Source organism: Pleuronectes platessa, chromosome 3, assembly GCF_947347685.1.
Source record: "Pleuronectes platessa chromosome 3, fPlePla1.1, whole genome shotgun sequence".
Lineage (NCBI taxonomy): Eukaryota > Metazoa > Chordata > Actinopteri > Pleuronectiformes > Pleuronectidae > Pleuronectes > Pleuronectes platessa.
In genome coordinates, this window is record NC_070628.1 from 622,224 (window position 1) to 644,538 (window position 22,315).

The window sequence follows — 22,315 nt, forward strand, 5'->3', positions numbered from 1 at the left end:
AGTGGGGTTACAGTGAGGTTAGATGTTGAGCAGTTTCTGGTGAAAATATAGTCCAGGTGGTTACCGGCTTTGTGAGTAGGAGGGGAAGGACTGAGTGAGAGAGCGAAACAAGACAGTAAAAGTAAAAGATCAGATGACTTGTCTGTCTGGATGTTAAAGTCACCCAGGAGGATAAGTGCAGGGCCATTTTCTGGGAAGTTTGACAGGAGGACGTCTAATTCCTCCAGAAATCTCCCAAAGAACCTGGTGGACGGTAGAGAACAACAATAGTTAATTGTACCGGTTGAGTAACAGTCACAGCGTGAAATTCAACATTATGCAACATTAATGAAAGAACATTTGTGAAAGAAAACCATTTATTATGAACACAATAAAGTATAAAAACACAAATTACTAATAAAAGTACTAACTATTACAAAGATGTGTATGTGAGTGTGTTTATGTAACCGAGGGGCTCTCAAAATGGTGGTTGACCAATAGAGTAACACCTTCCTGTGGGCTCCTAAGATGGTAGCCCCCCCCCCCTTCTTCTGACATGTAGCGGGGGTCTGAGGTAATGAGGTGATGAGAAATGTGTGTGTCTGTGTAAATGTTAATCAAAGAATGAAAGATTTAGAGATAGAAAGCATGTGAAGAGCCTTCCTATCATTAACTTTCATTTAACTTATACACATAATATCACAACATATATCAAACTTATAAACACCACACAGAATCAAATAGACAGTCCTGCTTAGTGTAGTATCAATATTAAGCCCAGATTATGTTACCAGTCCGAGGGAAAGGGGAAAGGGTTGCTGTGCAGTTCTGTGACGTCTCCTGGCTTTGTGTGGTCGTGAGGTTTCTACATTCACGGTTCTGTTGAGCTGTGACGCTCTTGCTTGTTGAATCTTACCTGCAGGACATCGAGTCGCTGCTAGGAGTTTGGAAAAGCTGGATTTGAGAGGCGGCTTCCTTGAGAAGATGAGCTGGAAGCTAGACCTTTGCACTCCTCTTGTAGATTGGAAGAGAAGATGTGCTGGAGCAGCCAGGCCCCCCCCCTCGGAGATGCAGGAGAAACGTCTGGCCGCCTGCCTCATCGGTGGGTTGATGGAAAGAGATAGAAGAGGCTTATATTGGCTCGGTGACCTCACAGGTCACGGGGCCAGAGTGACCAATAGGAGTTGACCCTTGTGGGTTTTCACACCTCTGGGTGAAACTGTTTAGAACGATGGAACCTGCGGCATCCTGGGAGATTGAGTTCCTTGGCCTTTTCAAGAACAAAAAGGCCATGGGGCCTCAGGCTTTTGACTAGACATGAAGGCCGAAAAATAGGCCTTTGGTTTCATGAAACGTGTTTCTACATCCCCCATGCGGCCTCAGGATCACACCTGACGTGTTCCTGAGGGCCGTGACACCGGTACGGGGATCTGCGTGATGTGTGCATGCAAATGGAAGGATGAGGAAGAAGAGAGGGTTCAGCGATTTCTGATCTCACACATTGTGTTATCCACAGCAGCAGCAGAGTATCAGTGTATTTTCTTTATTAGTGACATCACTGCTGTCCCATAAAGTCGTTCTCTACCTCCACCTCATTAACAAACACCTCGATGTCAGTGTCACAAAGTTTCACTTCCTCTTCTCATCGCTTGATGCCATGACTCCGTCAGGACTCACGGAGGAAACCCATTGGTCAGCAGCATCATTTAATATTCGTGCCGTGCTTTGATTTGACCATTTATGGTTGAAAGTGGGCGGAGTTAGAGGCAGATCCACGTACGAACGTCTCCAGGTGGACTGGGATTTATAAAGAGAACATTGTGATCAGGTGTGCCTGTGTGACGGTCTCTGTTTTGCTCTGCTGCTTTCTTTATTTACTTCACTTTCACTCAGGCTTAGTGGAAACAGTTTAACTTTATTCTCTGTAACATATAATGGACAAACAGCCACAGTCATCTACAAAAGAGAAGTTGCATATTACTACACAGGTTTCATACACTAAATTAACCATTAGCAACTAACTAAAACACTAACAGGACAGAAGGACAACCTACACACAGCGCGAGCATCTACTTCTGAGGTAAAAACAAAATGCGCCAGACTTAATCCCCCAGAAGCTCCCACAATGGGTTTTCAAAATAAAAGACATGGCAAAATAAAAGAAATACATCAAAAACTGTGACTACAGTCCCACGTTGAACAGGATTTAACATACAACATATTTACACCGTTACACGTGTACACGTTTTATAAATCGGAATTTTACTTTGCGTACGCCTTTTCTGGCTTTCGTGCGTACGTACACTTTTAATTAAACTTTCAATCCTACGCACTGTTTTATAAATGAGACCCCTGACCTCCACCAAGAATCAACACCCTCCTTATGAAACCACTTTGAAATCCACTAGAGACTCAAAACCTCCTTGACAGAAGTGATGACAACCTGTGACTGTGACATGTGAGTTATCAGGACATGTCTTCACAGGAAGAGGAAGAGGAGTCATGTTTCTGAGGAGGAGCAGTCGTCCTGCTGTGCTTCGTGTCAGGACGTCCTGAAGGATCCAGTCTCCACCAGCTGTGGACACTGGTTCTGCAGACGGTGCATCACCTCATACTGGGACCAGTCTGGTTCTTCAGGAGACTCCTCCTGTCCCCAGTGTGGACAAAGATCCAGAACAGGAGCTGGAGGTCAGACAGCCGGTCAGAGCAGCACTGTACATGTGTCTGCTGATGTCTTCACTTCTGACAACAGCACATGTGGTTTTATTTTGTTCCTTCATACAGCATCAACATTTAACATCGTTAGAAAAGCACAAAGTTCAAAAGCTTTTATTTTCTGTAGTTTTTCTGTATCTGATGAAAACAATCAGCAGATTCTCAGATTCTCTGTCTCTCACATTGTTTCTTGTCTTTCAGCAGATCGTGGTCTGCAGGAGGTTTCAGATGAACATAAGCTCAGTGTGAGGAGGAGATGTGAACATGTGACTGAAGGAAGTGATGAAACAGGAAGTAGAACCCTCCTCAACAGGATCTACACTGAGCTCTACATCACAGAGGGACAGAGTGAAGAGGTTAATACTCAACATGAGGTGAGGCAGCTTGAGACGGCTTCCAAGAAGAAGATCCTCCAGGACACTCCCATCAAGGTCCACGACATCTTTAAAGCCTCCACTGACCAGCAGAGCAGCATCAGAGTCGTCCTGACCAACGGCGTCGCTGGAGTTGGAAAAACCTTCTCGGTGCAGAAGTTCACTCTGGACTGGGCAGAGGGTTTAGAGAACCAGAATGTGGGTCTGCTGGCTGTGCTTTCGTTCAGGGAGCTGAACCTGGTGAAGGACCAGCAGCACAGTCTTCTCACGCTGCTCCATGTTTTCCATCCAGCGTTACAGAAGCTCGCTGCAGAGACGCTCGCTGTCTGTAAACCTTTGTTCATCTTTGACGGCCTGGATGAAAGCAGACCTTCTCTGGACTTCAACCACAGGGAGCTTGTGTCTGAGGTCACACAGAGGTCATCAGTCAACGTGCTGCTGACAAACCTCATCCGGGGGAATCTGCTTCCCTCGGCTCTCGTCTGGATAACCTCCAGACCTGCGGCGGCCAATCAGATCCCTCCTGCATGTGTTGACAGGGTCACAGAAGTACGAGGCTTCACTGAGGCCCAGAAGGAGGAGTACTTCAGGAGGAGGTTCAGTGATGAAGAGCTGTGCAGCAGAATCATCTCACACATCAAGACGTCCAGGAGCCTCCACATCATGTGTCAAATCCCAGTCTTCTGCTGGATCAGTGCTACAGTTCTGGAGCACATGTTGACCACAGACCAGAGAGGAGAGCTGCCCAAGACCCTGACTGACCTGTACTCACACTTCCTGCTGGTTCAGACAAAGAGGAAGAACAACAAGTACGGTGAGGGACATAAGACGACTCCACAGCAGCTGACGGAGGCTGACAGGGACGTTCTCCTGAAGCTGGGGAGGCTGGCACTTAAACATCTGGAGGAAGGAAACATCATGTTCTACCAAGAAGACCTGGAGCGGTGTGGTCTTAATGTCACAGAGGCCTCGGTGTACTCAGGAGTTTGTACTGAGATCTTCAGAAGAGAGTGTGTGATCTTCCAGAAATCAGTCTACTGCTTTGTTCATCTGAGCGTTCAGGAGTTTCTGGCTGCAGTCTACATGTTCCACTGTTACACCGAGAGGAACACAGAAGAACTCAACAACTTCCTGGGAACATGTGAGGACACAGACAGTACCTTCTCCCTGGATGACCTCCTGAAGAGAACCATGGAGAAATCCCTCACCAGTACAAATGGTCATCTGGACCTGTTTGTTCGCTTCCTTCACGGCCTCAGTCTGGAGTCCAACCAGAGAGTCTTAGGAGGCCTGCTGGGTCGGACAGGGAACAATCCAGAGATCATCCAGAGAGTCTTAGCGCAAAAGGTGCTGCCCAATCTTCGAGGTTTGCCCCTGCAAAGCGAGAGCCTTTTCGGCCGTCTCGCCGAATATAAAGTCATATTTCAAGAAAGATGACCGCAGGCTTTTTCTGTAGGTGCCGTCTTCGATCTGTATCAGATAAGGGCTCGGTAAATGGAACGCCGCGTCAGATTAGGAAGTTGCGCGTCACGGTGGTCGTGGCCTGGCAGGTAAATGAGCCATGCGGACCCACGGGCCGGATGTAAACACGGGCCGCCTCCCTCGGCCCTCTGCATCCCTCTCGTGGCGAGGTTAGAAACAGCATAAACAAAGAAATAAAGGAAGGAGATTATTAAGCCCTTATGTTCACCTCTGTGATGGGCGTTAATATGCAGCTTGAAACATTATATATATATTTATATATATATGTGTAGATGGGCGTTAATATGCAGCTTTACACATTATATATATATTTATAGTTGTTTAATTACATAAAGTTCCATTCCTTTCACAAAGAAATACAGGAAGGAGATATATTAAGCCCTTATGTTCACCTCTGTGATGGGCGTTAATATGCAGCTTTACACATTATATATATATTTATAGTTGTTACATTACATAAAGCTCCATTCCTTTCACAAAGAAATACAGGAAGGAGATATATTAAGCCCTTATGTTCACCTCTGTGATGGGCGTTAATATGAAGCTGTAAACATTATATTGTATGTATATTTATTTATAGTAGTTTAAATAAATAAAGCTCATCTCCATCCTCATCACATTTAACACAGTCACTGATTCGATATGATGACAAATGCAACAAGACATGGGCAAGATGTGAAAGGAGCAGTCTGACAAGAGTGTAAAGAAATAAGTACTTTTATTTGTGAAACCAAAAACACACACACACACACACACACACACACACACACACACACACACACACACACACACACAGACACACAGGGCAGCTCCCTTGTCATTCTGTGTCCTCCTGAATAACAAGAAAAAAAGACATTCGGGTGTGAGAAACATGACGAAAACACACAGGCACGCAAAGTAAAAAGGACAACAGTTTAACGTACCTCGTTGAACTCCCTCCCTTCCGCGGCTCCTGCTCCCTCTCCTCGCAGCCTTCCCTCCCTCTGCTCCTTCTTTGTCTCCTGCGTAACAAGTGACAGTCAGTCACAGGACATGAAGAAAACACAGAAAGGGAAAAAGGCAAATACACACCTCCTTCTCCCTGGCCCGTTGACGCGCCTGCCAGAGGTCCACGCTTATGCCGTCCTGCATAGCGCAGTAGGACACCTTTCCTCGACGCAGGTTCAGCTGGCTGTGGCCGTAGTCTTTGAGCGGACAATGCCCGCAGCGCTGGCAGGTCCGCACTTTATGCTGCTTACGAGGCTTTCTCTGTCCCTCCTCCTCCTTCGGCCGCTCCATTGCCTTCTTCATCCTCCACAGGGTGGTGCGCGGGAGGGGCACATCGCCCCGTGAGTCCAGCCACTCCTGTGGAGTCTTCCCGCCAGGCCCTTCATTGCCAGCGCAGAAGAAGTCCCCCCTGTAATAAGCGTGGCCCGTGTCCAGGTGGCGGGATAGGCTGCAGGTGTCGCATTTATCAAGCTGCTGCTCCGGCTTGACGATGACCCCGCTCAGGACCTTCCGGTCTTTCTCCGACCTCATCCTCCTCCTGTACACGGTGTTGCGAGTGGGAGGATTGCCTGCCTTTGCGGATGTCGAGGGCTCAGGGCTGGATGAAGACGAGGGGTTGTGGATGGAGGAAGTCGAGGGCTCAGGGCTGGATGAGGACGACGAGTCCGCCTCGGTCTTTGTCAGCGCAGTGGGGAGCGTGTCGGGCGCCGTGCGTGGCATCGGGTCACTGACCTGTTGTCTCTTGGCCACCTCCTCTGCCCTTTTCTCCTCCAGCCACTCCTTAACCGAGCGGCCCTCTGCACGGGAGCAGAAATGCTGGGCTCTGTAGCGACTGTGGCCGTTTTCCCGGGTCTTTGGCTGGCCACAGCGCTTGCAGATAAATTGCGGGCGTGTTTTTCGGCTTTTTGTGGGAAGGCCCATCTCCTCTGCCCGCCGCTGCTTTTCATCCTGCCTTTTCCTGTACCAGGCGGTGGAACTGGGCACGGCAGCGGCGGCGGAGACGTGGCCGGCAGAGGTCGACGGCTCCGATGACGCAGAGGGTGAAGACGGTGACCTTTCCATGCTGCATGGGAAGGATGAAACAAAAGCAAAGTCAATTGAGTCTTTTTGTGCCCATTTCGCCTGAGACAAAGAAGCTGACTAATAATTGTACACACAATGTATACAGCGAGACGGACGGACAGAGAGAGACACTCACCTCGCGATCACAAGTTGTCGAATGCACTTTTTTGTTCCGTCGACCTGCTGTCTTTTATAGCTGTGCCGGCCCGCAGAGGGCACGCAGCTTCCTCTGGCCAATCGCAGCCTTCTTGGGTTGTGCTTTGATCGGCGAGAGCGTTTCCTCTCAGGAACTGCCCCCTGCGGTTAGCACCGACACCTGTGCCCAGGTTCTTTGGATCTGCAGCCCGTGGTTGGCTGGCTGGCTGGCAATCTGATAGGCCAGACAGTGTGTCTCATGTTGGAAACGGGGCCCCTGCGGTGAGCACTGACACCTACGGCCAGGTCGTTTGGACCAGCGGCTTGTGGTTGGCTGGCTGGCTGGCGATCTGATTGGCCAGACAGTGTGTCTCATGTTGGAAACGGGGCCCCTGCGGTGAGCACTGACACCTACGGCCAGGTCGTTTGGACCAGTGGCTTGTGGTTGGTTGGTTGGTTGGTTGGTTGGTTGGTTGGTTGGTTGGTTGGCTGGGTGGCTGGGTGGGTGGGTGTCTGTCTGAGAGAGGAATAGACAAAGACAGACATTTGCATTTCAATGGGCTGACCTTTCCAAAGTTAATCACCAACTGCCTGTCCTTTGTGCTGCAATCGAGTGTATTTTTTGAAATAGCGACAGTGGCAATCTATGTACACTCTCTATTATTGCATTGACATTTCATACTCACAAACTGCACGCATTTTACCGCCCTCCCTGCTGGCCGGAGGGGGTCTGAGAAGCCAGGGCAGCTTCGGCGGCCTGCAGACAACAAGACGATCGACACGGTTAACGAGTGACAATGATGTGGGAAGAGTGTCGGGTGCAGTACATGCTATCGGGTCACTGACCTGTTGTCTCTGTGCCACCTCCTCTGCCCTTTTCTCTTCCAGCCAGTCCTCTACTGAGCGGCCCTCCGCACGGGAGCAGAAATGCTGGGATCTGTAGCGACTGTGGCCGTACTCCCGGGTCTTTGGCTGGCCACAGCGCTTACAGATAAAATGTTCCCTTTTCTTCCAGCTCTTCGTGGGAAGGCCCATCGCAGCTCGCCGCCGATCCTGTTCCTCCCGGACCTTCCTCTGCCAGGCAGTGGTTTTGGGCACGGCAGAGGAGGTGGAGGCAACTGCGGTGTCTGCAGAGGTGGAGGGGATGGCGTGGGCTGTCGAAGTGGAGGCGATGGCGTGGGCCGCAGACGTGGAGGCGATGGCGTGGGCCGCAGATGTGGAGGCGATGGCGTGGGCCGCAGATGTGGAGGCGATGGCGTGGGCCGCAGACGTGGAGGCGATGGCGTGGGCCGCAGATGTGGAGGCGATGGCGTGGGCCGCAGACGTGGAGGCGATGGCGTGGGCCGCAGATGTGGAGGCGATGGCGTGGGCCGCAGATGTGGAGGCGATGGCGTGGGCCGCAGATGTGGAGGCGACTGTGGAGGTGTGGGCTACAGAGGCCTGGGCTGTAACGGCGAGGATGCTGAACAGCGCCGGTTCCAGGGGCCCTCTGCGCGTGGCAGCCAGGCCAGAGGCGTCCTCTGTCTCAGAGACTGCCAGAGGCTGCACAGGCCTCAGAGGCTCCTGCAGAGGAGCCCTGGTCGGAGGAAGCCGCTCCGCCGCTGACAGCTGAGCAATGGGCCCCGGCACCACCTGGCGCACTTCTTCCGCCATCCTCTGCTTGGTCCTCTTGTGGTGCCTGATGGAAGTGAATTCAATGATATTGATTATGAGCATCTTCCTTCCAGTAGGCACATTCTACACGTCGCACGCAAATGGCACTCTCTCTCACCACCGCATAAGGGTCCGCTGGTTAACCTCCAGGAGTTGGACCGGGGCAGCTGTTGACAGCCCCCGAGTGTTGAAAAAGTTGTCCTTGATCTGCCTGTAGTCATTCCTGACGGCCGCCCAGCGGTTCACCCGGACCCCGGCGATGATATGGCCCTCCTGGTGAATGCCACACAGCTCCAGGAAGACAGCCTCCAGCAACCTGCTGGCATCAGGAGACTGTGCAGCACCCGCGCCCAGCCCGACATACACACTGCACACGCAGATAGATAGATAGATAGATAGATAGATAGATAGATAGATAGATAGATAGATAGATAGAGAGACAGAGACCATGGTCACATACAGCACCATCTATTGCACACATAATCCAAAACACGACGAAAATGCATATGAATATGATCCAAAGAGTAGAAAGACAATTTACCGAGTCATGCTGTCCACGCCGGGCGTGGTGCTTTTTGCCGCCCTGCGGCTTCTGAAGCGGCCCTTGGTCAGCCGCTGCTGGTGCCGCGGGGGGAAGGAGATAGGGGCCTTGTCCCTGTCTGACAGCTTCTGCCAGAGAGCCCCTATCTGCCTCACCTGCGCCGGCCTGACGTACAGGCGGTCACGCAGCGCAACCAAGGCCTGGGCCAGACGTACGGCGTGCTGGTACCCGCCGTGTCCGTCTGGACCGGGTACATCCTGCAACAGACAGAGGAAAGCAAGCGCAGAGGTTAAGCATTTAATAGCCGCGGCAAAAGGCCCCTCCCTCCCTCCCTCCCTCCCTCCCTCCCTCCGCCGCACAACTCAACGAGGCTTACCTCCTCCTCCTCCGCGGGCGGAAGATGGCGCAAAAGGGCCTTAATCCCGGGCAGCTCCTCCTCAAAGCCCTCATCCTCCGGCTCCTCCTCCTCCTCCTCGTCCCACTCCTCTTCCATCCCGTCGCCCTCCTCGGGATCGCGGGCCATTTCCCGCTGCAGAGCGCCGTTGCCTGTCTGGGAGTAGAGGTACTCCACCCCGATGAGCTCCCCTGAGTTAAAGAGGACAAAGAGATATATGGTTAGTACCCCGCAAATAAGCATCAGAGCATTACACCCATGTTATGTACGCAGGTGTATACCTGTGTACTCCCCAGGCTGCGTGTAGTTCTCCACCAGCGTCTGCCCCATGTATTTTTGGCTCAGCCTGTTGACGCTTCTCAGCAGCTGAGCACTGTAGCAGCGCTTGTTAGAGAGCTTGGCACCGCCGACCACCGCAGCTCGGGCGCGGTCCTCGTTCCACCTCACCAGGCCCTCCAGCAGGTACACCTGGAAGTGGAGGGCGTTGGCAGACGTGCCTGCGAGGGGAGAGACAGAGGAGGGAGAAGGACGTGACGTCAGTCAGTCAGTCAGTCAGTCTGTATGAACACACTGGCTCATCCTGACACAGGCACACACAGAGTCACACACACTCACCCGGAATGAACTGGCACAGGTGGAGGTGGAAGGACTCGAGGGAAGTGGAGCCTCGGGCGCAGCGGTAGACGGGCAGCACCACGCCGCCCCTGGTCACCTCCCCCGTCTTTGCGTAGAGCAGAACTCCCGGCGGATCCTGGATGCAGCGGAGATGGCGACGCTGCGTGCTCCAGATGTCCTCCATCATCGGGCGGTCGATGAGGGGGACACCCATGCCGTCAGTGACGTCCCACATGGTGTCCAGGAGCTCCTGGATGAGCCGCTCCGTCTCCTCCGCGCCCCTGGTGCGTCGGCGGCAGTGACGGGCCAGCTCTCTGGACGTGGGATCCAGGGGGGACTGCCTGGCCTCTTGCAGGCGTGTCACGTCCTCGGCGTCCCACTCAAAAATGGCAAACGAGAGACGTGACATGAACAGCCCATACAGCGGGTGGCTGTCGGTGGTGACGCCCCTGGCGAAGCGACGCATCAGGTGCCAGATGTCCAGCCTCACCACCAGCTGATCCCACTCGCCGAACATCTGCGCCGTCTGAAGAGGAGGAGGAAGAAGAAGACGACATTAGTTTCGCTCGGATAAATCAAGCGGCCCGTCTGTGTGGTGGTTGATGTTGTCATCTTTACCTTGCAGCGTCCGGCGACGGAACAGCAGTCCCGGTCAACATACAGCACATGAGGTGGCTCCTTTCCAGACGCACTGTAGCGCCGCATCAGCCCGTCCGCCATGGCCAACAGCCCGTCCCCCTCGGACTCGGTGAGGACCGACATGGGCACCTGCCCGTGCTCGTTGCCCACGTTGGTGACCCATGCCGCCGTCCCGGCAGCGTCGCCAGCGAGCTTCTTGGTCATCTGAAAATGAGAACCGGAGAACGTCACGTCAAGCGTGTGTGTTTGCCACGTAAAATACTTATTCATTTATTGATTTATTGCGCTTGCCTTCTTCGTGGAGTCCATCTTCAGGATGTCCCCAAAGATTGACGTGACCCTGGCTTTCGTCTCCTCCAGGCGGCCGAGGGCCTCCTTGGCGTAGACAGATATCAGCCAGGGCACGCTGGGGACAGCTTTCAGGGGCGGCACCGTCACCTGCTGCGGAGCCACGCCGGGCAGCTGGAGCTGGTCCAGCACCGAAAGGTAGCGCAGGATCCGCAGCAACCAGTCGACGGTGTGCTGCTCCAGCAGCGCGGCACGGAGGCGGGAGGCGCTGTTGCCCAAAGTCCGGGCCTTCATCATGCCCACCACCCTCTTATCGCAAGACAACCTGCAAAGTCACAAGGAGACTAGTGTCAGCTGACTGACACACACAGACACACACACACACACATTAACATTGCAGCTTACTTGTATGTTAGCACAGCCGGAAACTGTGCCTTGTGAGCCAGGTCCAGCTGACTCATGATGCCTTGGCCCCACGCTGCATATTTCCTCTTACAGCCGCCGCATTCCAGGTACTCCGTGCCCATGTGGTACCAGCCACCGAAGTCCAGAACGCGGCGGACCGTCTTGTAAAGGCCAGCGCCGGTCAGCTGCCACTTGCAGTTTGGGCAGGACAGCTTGTAGGCCCACATCCTGTAGGGCGCCCACAGGAAAAACCGGTGCTGGAAGAAGGCCTGGGCAGAGGGGATCTGGGTGTACAGGCGCCGGGCTCCCGGTGGAGTCCACCAGAGGCGCAGCTCGCTGGTCAGGACAGGATGCTTGCCAGTGCCAGTGGTAAACAGAGCCCGGCCCAACCACTCATGCTGTTCCTCCGGCAGCGTCTTCCTCCAGCCCTTGGGCAGGAGCTGCGTGGACAAGCGCATGGCATATACAGATTAAACTCGAGCAGATGATATTGACAAATACACACAAGTCGTTCCCGCACTTTTACCTGTGCACCGGTGAGCAGCAGCGGGGGATGATGAGGTGCATCGCCCGTGGGCTGGTGAACGGCAGGCACCTGTGGTCTTGCCAGGGTGGGTCCAGCTTGGGAAGCTGTAAAATACACACTCAAGTTGTCACACTGATATACATACATACACACACGCGCGCATATATATATATATATATATATATATATAGTCAACATCAGGGTTGTCACAATAGTAACAATGAGGTTTAAGTCAAATACACTCACGCAGTGTGTCCACCTCCATGGCAGCCGCAAAGAGCTCATCATCGTCCGACAGCTCTATTATGTCATCCGCTGATGGCACGCCTTCGTTTGTGCAGAGGAGGACAAAAGAATGTGATTATTAACATTTGAACACACTACGCATTAGCTATTGCAGGCAGGCAGGCAGGCAGGCAGGCAGGCAGGCGATTATTAACAATCTGAACACACTACTCATTAGCTAGGGCAGGCAGGCGGGCAGGCAGCCAAGCAAGCAAGCAAGCAAGCAAAAAGGCAGGCAGGCAGGCAGGCAGGCAGGCAGGCAGGCAGGCAGGCAGGCAGGCAGGCAGGCAGACAGGCAGGCAGGCAGGCAGGCAGGCAGGCAGGCAGGCAGGCAGGCAGCCAGGCCTTACTCGATGCAGGCTGCGACGCTCTCTGCTGAGCCGGGGGAGCAGCTGGAGGAGGGGCAGCAGCCGACGGCCCTGCTGCTGACCCTTCTTTTTCCCGGCCCATTATGTAGACCTGTACAGTGTGCATCCGCGACCCCATGCCACACCGCTGGGTTTTAATCCACCGCTTGTAGCTGCAGGCGGGAAAAAAAAACAAAGTATCGTGTCAACACGCGTCAGCTTGCATCCTCAACTGCACCTGTGGCCGAAATACTTACGTTTTACACTCTGTGCTGGTGGACTCGTACAGGGCTTGGAGCGACATGCCGGCATGCGCACCAAACCCCACCAGCGTCCGGTCCATGGCCCTCACCGACACCAAGCCCTCGCGCATCCGACGAGACTCCATCAGCTGCACCATCTGTGGGAGCAGCCGGGCGTAGGAGGCGAGGGCGTCCTTGTTGGCAGCAAGAGGAGACTGGGAGGTGTCCCCGGCTTCCCTCTCCTGCATGTGGGACACAAGGATCCCACACGCGTAGCCCACATCATGGCTGAGGAGCCACTTGAAGGTTTGACCCCGGTACTGGCCAAACTGGAGCTGGCTCTCACTGAGCACCAGCTGCCAGCACTCAGGGTCTCCTTCAGCCTGGAGGATGCGGGCCTTGGCCTCCTCCCTCACCGCCTCTGGTCCCTTCACGGTGAAAGACGTGGTGGGCCTACGGCTCTGTTGGGCCACCTTAAGCGCATCGTTTGAGGCCTTGAGCATCAGTGTGGTGGATGACGGCAGGAACCTGAAAACTGGACGGAAATCCATTCTGCAAAGACATTTAGCAGAGAACCTGCAACGTTAGATGTGACAAAACAGTGACACACATAAAAGAATATGAATACAACCAGTCCATGGAGATAATATAGATATTTACAGTAGAAGGCGATTAATACGTAATTTGTAACAAGATACTTAAGAGCAGAGTACTTTTGTATTTAAAATAGTCTGTGAAGATTTGATTTAATCTTGACCCTTGACCTTTATTCATTTTTCTGTGCAGAACTTGATGTACAGTCATTTATGTAGGCTCTTTACCTGTGTATATACATCTTTTGCTGTTATAGTATACATAGGCCTAATGTGTGATGCTATTCACATGTGATGCATATTTTCTTGTTTTAATGGGGGGGTTTTGGTTTGTTTTTTAATGTTAAAAGTTCATCCAAATCGAGAAAAAGTATTTCCCTTTTTTTAAATACATGTATTATATTGTATTACATTTTCTGGCACCAGTGTTTTGTATTTTATTTGAATACATTTATTTGGCGGGGTATTTTGTGTCTTGTATGAAAAACATTTTGATGTATTTTTGCCCATTTCTGGATACAACACATATACTCCTGTACAGTTAGCAGAATTTACATGAGGCCGGGTTGATGTGAGCGTAGTGTACGGAGAGTTTTGACCGTGAAACACAACCCTTTCCCGGCGTAAAAGTACAGGGAGCCTGCGATCAAGCTAGCGGTCTGTACGGACATTTTTCACCGTGAAACACTCCCTCTACCTGGCGTAAAAGTACATGGAGCCCGCGATCAAGCTAGCGGTCTGTACGGACATTATTGACCGTGAAAACCTCCCTCTACCCGGCGTAAAAGCACATGGAGCCCGCGATTAAGCTAGCGGTCTGTACGGACATTATTGACCGTGAAAAAAATGACTTTTCACGGTGAATTACGCCGGAATAAGGCGCCGACATTACAATGACCTTACTGTACATGCATTGTTTAACCGTGACACTCGACAGAAACAAGCAAACAGCAGAAAAAGAACAGTAAACATGCACATTCGATGCTCACATCTCTCTTGGTAGTGTTGATCTTTATTCTCCCGTTTGATGTGTGTTTCTTGCGAAGTTCACCGGCAGAATGAACAGAGCCTTCGCGCTGACGCCATTCAACCTGAGCAGCAAGCCAATCAGCGTGCCGTTCTACAGTCACCGGCCAATCGGGCAAAACAAGCATTTGGCCATCTTCTGATTGGCTTACAAGTGTAGAACCCGAAAGGTGGGGGCTTGGAGGAGGTGTAGAATCGGAGCAGAGACCATCCGCCCCCTGGTCGGAGTGGGAACAATCCAAAGATCATCCAGAGAATCTTAGGAGGCCTGCTGGGTCGGACAGGGAACAATCCAGAGATCATCCAGAGAGTCATCAACAACCTGAAGGAGATGAAGAGTGATGACATTTCTCCTGACAGAAGCATCAACATCTTCCACTGTCTGACTGAGATGAACGACCACTCAGTTCATCAGCAGATGAAACAGTTCCTGACGTCAGAGAACAGATCAGAGGAGAAACTCTCTGAGATCCACTGCTCAGCTCTGGCCTACATGCTGCAGATGTCAGAGGAGGTTCTGGATGAGTTGGACCTGAAGAAGTTCAACACATCAGTCCAGGGTCGACTGAGACTGATCCCAGCTGTGAGGAACTGCAGGAAGGCTGAGTGAGTCCAGACATGATCAATAACATGTTCAATCAGTGTGTGTGTGTGTGTGTGTGTGTGTGTGTCAGTGTGTGTGTGAGTATCAGCAGCACTGCACACGGAGACCAGGGACACAAACAGAGGGTTAGACACCTGTCATGGAAAGGTACAGGCCAGCAGGCCGTCACAGTGTGTGTGTGTGTGTGTGTGTGTGTGTGTGTGTGTGTGTGTGTGTGTGTCAGTGTGTGTGTGTCAGTGTGTGTGTGTGTCAGTGTGTGTCAGTGTATGTCAGTGTGTTTCAGTGTGTGTGTCAGTGTGTGTGTCAGTGTGTGTGTGTGTGTGTGTGTGTGTGTTTCAGTGTCTGTCAGTGTGTGTCAGTGTGTGTCAGTGTGTGTCAGTGTGTTTCAGTGTGTGTGTGTCAGTGTATATGTGTGTGTGTGTGTGTGTGTCAGAGGTGTTTTAACAAAGAGGGGATTAACCCGGTGAGGGTCACATGATCACGTTTTGTATGAATGTTGTGTTTTCTGATTTAATTCTCACAGATTTGATATTTTCTTTAATTACAGACTCAGTTGTTGTCGTCTCTCAGAGACTCACTGTGAAGTCGTGGCCTCAGCTCTGAAGTCAGACCCCTCACATCTGAGAGAACTGGATCTGAGCTACAACAAGCTGCAGGATTCAGGAGTGAAGGAGCTGTGTTCTGGACTGGAGAGTCCAAACTGTCGACTGGAGACTCTGAGGTCCTTAAATCCTTCTTCACTTTTCAGACTTTCTTTCTTATTGGGTCATTATTTATTTAAATTGTCTCAGTTCTGCTCTGCTCACTGTCCCTCAGTCATCTGTCACTCACCCAGCCTGTCAGTCACGTCCACCTCATCAACTCCATTCACCTGCACTCACCTGCTCCTGATCACTAAGAAAGTGTCAGTAAATAACATGTGGACTGAGGCCGAGCACTCGTCCTCCTCAGGTTTTCAAAATAAGACACATTCTTATTGAAACACGTTGGACAGTTGATAAGTATAGAAACAAACAGGAAGTGACATCAGGAGCCATCTCTACTTAAAACAGTGTTTAATTACACAAACCTGCTCAGTGACCAACACACAGAGAAGAAGCTGATGAATGAAACAATTGGTCCAACATGTCTGATCTGATATTTATCTTCAGGTCACAGACTGAACTGAGGTCAGCAGCATGTTGAGAGTCTGTGTTGACATGATGACGATCCACAACAACAGGAGGACACATTCTAATATTCATATTTCTTTATCCAGGTTGATTCACTGCAGTATGTCAGAGATCAGCTGTTCTTCTCTGGCTTCAGCTCTGAGGTCAAACCCCTCTCATCTGAGAGAACTGGATCTGAGAGACAACAACCTGCAGGACTCAGGAGTGAAGGAGCTGTGTGGTTTTCTACAGAGTCCAACCTGTCGACTGGAGACTCTGAGGTCAGTTCACTGACTGACTTTTGTAGATCTCATATCTATAAAACAGCATTTATACACAATTTATCTCATTTAATTCTAATTTAACATAATTCCTCTTCATACATAAATTGAATTCATTAATTAATTAATCTGTGACATTTTAAATATTCAGCTACTTGTTAAAACATTGAGTTTAGTTCTGGATTTCCTAAACTGATCTGCAGGACAGAGACCGGGTCCAAATTATCTATTTGTACTGAATCAGGATCAGTTTTTAGTCCAACATGTTTGATTTCATATTTATCTTCCATGTTATGAGTCTGTGCTGACATGAATATGTGTCTGTTATTTTCACACCTGAACTCAGTTTAATTTACAGTTAAGTTTTATTCTTTATCCAGGTTGAAGGGCTGCAGTCTGTCAGAGATCAGCTGTTCTTCTCTGGCTTCAGCTCTGAGGTCAAACCCCTCTCATCTGAGAGAACTGGATCTGAGCTCCAACTACCTGCAGGACTCAGAAGTGAAGGAGCTTCTTGATCTACAGCAGAGTCCAACCTGTCGACTGGAGACTCTGAGGTCAGTAGATGGTTGGAGTCAGTCCACGCTGCTTTCATCAGTATGTTACTAAACACAGTCAGTATCACAGATCCAGGGTCTGTGCTACCAAGCAGGATTTGTGGTTATCAGGTTAACTTCAGGTTTAGTTTTTTCAGTTCTACGAAGCTCGTCCAATTCTTAACCAGGTCAATCACCATGGTAACTTCTGATGAACAGCTAACCTGCTCCAGGTTAAGTTGGAGATCAACCCGTATAGAAGCTCCGCCCACTGACCACAGTGACTCTACACTGTTGTGTGGTGCACACTCTCCTTAAAGGGACGGATAAGGGAAGTTTAAATCAACGTCTGGTTGGTTCAGTTGATCTCTAACTCACCCAGAACATCTCAATGTCTCCAGACTCATCCTGTCCCCAAAACACCAGATGACCTCAGCTTCCTGGAGACAGGTCCATGTGTGTGTCCTCAGAGACAGTGAGACAGTGTGTGTCCTCAGAGACAGTGAGTGTCCTCAGAGACAGTGAGACAGTGTGTGTCCTCAAAGTCAGAGCATCAGTGTGTGTCCTCAGAGACAGTGTGTGTCCTCAAAGTCAGTGTGTGTCCTCAAAGTCAGTGTGTGTCCTCAGAGACAGTGAGACAGTCTGTGTTCTCAGAGACAGTGAGACAGTGTGTGTCCTCAAAGTCAGAGCATCAGTGTGTGTCCTCAGAGACAGTGTGTGTCCTCAAAGTCAGTGTGTGTCCTCAAAGTCAGTAAGACAGTGTGTGTCCTCGGGGACAGTGTGTGTCCTCAAAGTCAGAGCATCAGTGTGTGTCCTCAGAGTCAGTGTGTGTACTCAGAGACAGTGTGTGTCCTCAAAGTCAGTGTGTGTCCTCAGAGACAGTGAGACAGTGTGTGTCCTCAGAGACAGTGAGACAGTGTGTGTCCTCAGAGTCAGTGTGTGTCCTCAGAGACAGTGTGTGTCCTCAAAGTCAGTGTGTGTCCTCAAAGTCAGTGTGTGTCCTCAGAGACAGTGAGACAGTCTGTGTTCTCAGAGACAGTGAGACAGTGTGTGTCCTCAAAGTCAGAGCATCGGTGTGTGTCCTCAGAGACAGTGTGTGTCCTCAAAGTCAGTGTGTGTCCTCAAAGTCAGTAAGACAGTGTGTGTCCTCGGGGACAGTGTGTGTCCTCAAAGTCAGAGCATCAGTGTGTGTCCTCAGAGTCAGTGTGTGTACTCAGAGACAGTGTGTGTCCTCAAAGTCAGTGTGTGTCCTCAGAGACAGTGAGACAGTGTGTGTCCTCAGAGACAGTGAGACAGTGTGTGTCCTCAGAGACAGTGAGTGAGTGTGTGTCCTCAGAGACAGTGGGACAGTGTGTGTCCTCAGAGACAGTGAGACAGTGTGTGTCTTCTTGTCTTCCACTCGTCTTGTTAGTAAACAACAGATTCAGATCTCGTGGCCTCGAGTTATTTATCTCGTTCACACGTTATTATGTCGTGGTCACGTAATATATTTTGACCAGATGCCACCAGGGGGCGCTGTAACTTACACAAGCTGGACCACAGCTGACAGCCTCACACGAGGGACAGAGACGGTGTCGTCTTCATCTGATCTGAGACAGTTTGTCCTCTCACTTCATCAGTGAAGAACTGATCAGGTGGATCTTTGTCACAGCTCTGAGATCAGTGGGACTGAAGCCTCTCCTCATCACATGGTAACCAGGAGCTCTTTATACAGAGCAGAACCTCTGCTGAGGTCCATCTGTCTCCTCTGGTCCCAGTTTGTCAGAAGCAGATGTTCATCAACACACAGTGAAACATGGCTTCACCTGTAACAGCAGTGAATCCACCTCTCAGGTGTCCACTCTGCACTTTGACTTGCAGAGGACACACACTGAGCTCTTAGCGTGTTCATTCCAACACGTGAACATGAAGCAGAGAGGAAGCTGCTCCACCTCTGAACAGGAGTGAAGTCCCTGCTGCTCTTTCTACTGGATGAGCTGCATCACTGACTCACAGCTGATGAAGAGAGTCTCTGTGACACTGATGTCTTCTTCTCTCAACAGGTGGAGGTGAGTGTGAAGAGGACAGTGTGAAGAGGACAGTGTGAAGAGGACAGTGTGAAGAGGACAGTGTGAAGAGGACAGTGTGTGTGGACGGAGGCTGAGCTGTGTCCTGAGGATCCAGAGGCTGAAGCAGCAGCAGCTTGTGTGTAGTCTCCAATCTACACAACCCCTAATCTGCATGTGTTTGTGAGATGAAGCCGGAGCACCTGGAGAAAACACGGGGAGAACATGCAGACTCCACACAGGAAGACCCCATCTGAACCGGATTCAAACCAGCAACCTTCCTGCCCAGATTGTGTTTATTCACATGAAGAATGTGTTTATTGAAATGACACAACACAAGCAGAATATATAAACCCTCTATAAAGAGTCACATACAGTGTGTTTAAGTTTGTCTTTATTATTGTCCACCTTTGTCCCTCAGTGTGTCTCCATGTGTGTAGAACCACATTCTGTGTATATGTTTGTTTATGATCTTAAAGTTCCTGGATTCACGTCACAAATTGATTGAGTTCAACACAAAGTTCAACACATTGAAATCACTTTGAGTTTAAAATCAGAGTTTTGTCTTTGACACAAAAGATCAAAACTCTGGACTTAAAAATGGGACGTTTTCATTTCTGCATCAGGTGCAGAGCGGTGGTGGCTTTTCTACTTTTGACCCACAGGTGGCGATGCAGTATAACAACAGCACATCCCAGTCAAAGCCTTTATATTCAGTCTATGAGTCAAACACATGGATCATTTCCTCTGTGACAAACCAGATGTAACAAGAAGAAAAACATCTCAGAGAGAAAAGTTCTGTTTCTACTTGTCTCTGCTTTAATGCTCAATAAACATCCTTCCACCGACTTCACTGGAATCATGACTCAGCTTTTCTTTCCTCTTCAAACAAACTGGTGGAAACATCTCGTCCTTGGTGCAGGTAAAAGAACAAAATCACCAGTTTGACATAATGGAAACCAGCAGAAGAAAAGTGAATGAGACATTTACAGTATGAAGAAGAGTTGATGAAGAGCAGAGCATCTTTAAGTCTTTGAGGAAACTGTTTCATAAACATTTTACCATATTTAATAGAAAACCAACCCGAGGACGTTTTATACAAACGTAGATGAAGATTCTTGTTGTACGTTCTCGACCAACACCTCAGAACAACCACCAGGGGGAGACTGTAGCAGGCCTCTGGGAACAGCTGCATGCTGGGAAATAACTGATGATGGGAGGTTCACAGAAGAGACAAGGGACAGAAAGTGTCTGAGAGATGATGTCCTGAAGACAGTGGACATTTTGGGCCTGTTGTGTTGAACAGTTTGCCAAACAGTCAGCGATCGCTAGCGGTCCGTCCACACATCTGTCCACGCAGCACTGGAAACAGGCTTAACCTTCTCCCCCCCACCACCTGTTCATTACTATGCCTCCCCCCCCCCCCCCCACCCCACTCTGTTCTTCTCCTCTCACCCGCTCCCTTCTTCTTGTTCTCTCTCTCACAGTCGCCAATCGTTCCAGTTCTCTCTTTGTTATCCTGCCTTTTTTTCTTCCTACCCAATCTCTCCCTCTTCTTCTCGTATTTTTGCGTTACCTTGTTTATTTATGATTCATGCTTTTATTAATTTTAATGAAAATAACAATAGATTGAAAAATCACGAGCAATTAGTTTTTTATTTTAAGGTTTTTGTGTAACTTTATTTTTTCATCAGGGTAAAAATGAAAATACTGGAGTATCTAACCTGCTGCAGTAGCTTGGTGATTGTGTAGGGGGCAGTATAACCACCGAGCTGCTCAGGAGCTGCACATTGTTTTACACAGAAGAAAAACGTAAACAGGAAGTAGATTCTCTGTAAAAACCAACGAGCGAGAATCAACGTCATCAAACTGAGAAACTGCTGAATTAAAGTTAGATCAAAGGATTTCACCCCCGAGACTTTGAGCTGTACGGAAACCGGTTGGTGACAAACTTCATTCCACATCTGAGGGGGGGTGTTTGTTTCCCTCACACGTCAGAAGGTGTGGGGTGCGCTTGTTTTGCAGACATGTCGGTGCAGGTGTGGTGTCTGTCGTTCCGCCAGCCGTACGCCGGTCTGATTCTGGACGGGGTGAAGACGCTGGAGAGCCGCTGGAGGCCCCTGCTGGCCCCGCTGGAGAACCAGACCCTGGCGGTCCACATCGCCCGGCGGGACTGGGAGGGGGACGAGTGGCGGGCGGTGCTTCGCGGCCCAGTGGGGATGACCGAGGCTCAGATCCACGGGCTCCTGGAGTCCGGGGAGCGGTTCGGCCGCGGCGTGGTGGCAGGTGGGAACTGACCTGTGTTTTCTGTGGGGTTCCTGAAGGCATCACCTGTGGAAATACATCTCTTTCAGGATTGGTGGATGTGGGCGTGACCTCGGTGTGTCCCGCCTCCATGCTGGAGGAGGAGCTTCAGCACCTGGAGAGGTCGGCCCTTCTGGTTGGTCTGCAGGAGAAACACGTGACTCACCTGTCCAACCCTCGCTGGCTGAAAGAGCCCCTGAGCTCCAGAGGAGGTCGCGACCCCTGGACTGTGGAGATCCCCACGGAGCTTCTGCCATGAGGACACGTGATGCACACAGGGCCGGTGTCTCCTGGGATCAGATCTCACTTCCTGACCTACATGCAGATTAACACGCGTGTCCTGTGTTAAAGACCAGTCTGGGTTTACAGACGTGTGCGTGTGTGGGAGCATGTGAATGAAAGTATTGATCTCTATCTTGTGATCAGTTTTGATATTGTGATTCTTAGGACGTCAGCTGAGAGGACGTCCTTCACATGTGGACCAGGAGGGATTTGAAAGGACTCTGTTAGAGGATGTGGACTCATGTGGTCTGGTGGGATCAGATCTGATCTGATTGGTTCACACCTGAACATCCGTTTTCCTCAGAGAAAGAATCCTGATTTTCATGTTGCGCCACCTGCAGGTCAAACTGGACACTTCAGGCTTCAGCTCCTCCTCCTGTCGTCCAGACTCAATAAAGTGAAGTACACTAATATATCATGCTAATGTAACAGTCAACATCTTGTATTGTTAACAATGAAAATCTTCACTGAGGGAATAAAACCATGAGAAACAAAATGGTTTCTTCGATAAAACAAAGGTTCAGATCCAAAGATGATGAATGATGTCAGAATGTGTCTAGGGGGCGGAGCTTATACAGAGGTAGTTTTACATGAATGGAGTTAACGTACTGGTTGAACCTCCCGTGGAACTGGTTCTTCATGAAGTTAGTCCTGTAGTCAGCTCGTAACTTTGATTCTAGTTCAGGCTCCAGAAAGTCAAAGTACACGTTAAGTAAATGTTTGTAAAGAAGTTTCTGTCGTTTCACATCGTTCTTCTCTCTCTGATGTTTGTTCAAGTGTTTCTGATCAGTTTGGTTTGAATCAGTTATTAAATGATATAAAAACAG

The 22,315-nt window shown here is 50.3% G+C and overlaps 2 protein-coding genes across 3 annotated transcripts in view; both read left to right on the forward strand.

Moving 5' to 3' along the window:
- LOC128437454 (NACHT, LRR and PYD domains-containing protein 12) overlaps nucleotides 1–19,750 on the forward strand; it is a 278,177-nt gene extending 258,427 nt beyond the window's left edge. The window contains exons 15-16 of one of the 2 annotated variants that reach the window (XM_053419610.1): nucleotides 16,705–16,882; nucleotides 18,918–19,750. In XM_053419610.1, the coding sequence (XP_053275585.1) occupies nucleotides 16,705–16,882; nucleotides 18,918–18,929 (190 nt within the window). In that variant the 3' untranslated portion in view covers nucleotides 18,930–19,750. The remainder of the gene's footprint in view (nucleotides 1–16,704; nucleotides 16,883–18,917) is intronic. The other variant, XM_053419611.1, reaches the window with a different exon arrangement.
- Nucleotides 16,764–22,315, forward strand: LOC128437460 (protein EOLA1-like). Its single transcript, XM_053419631.1, has 3 exons — nucleotides 16,764–16,878; nucleotides 20,928–21,188; nucleotides 21,257–22,315. The coding sequence occupies exons 2-3, from the start codon at nucleotides 20,930–20,932 to the stop codon at nucleotides 21,463–21,465; spliced, it is 468 nt and encodes a 155-aa protein (XP_053275606.1). The 5' UTR covers nucleotides 16,764–16,878; nucleotides 20,928–20,929; the 3' UTR covers nucleotides 21,466–22,315.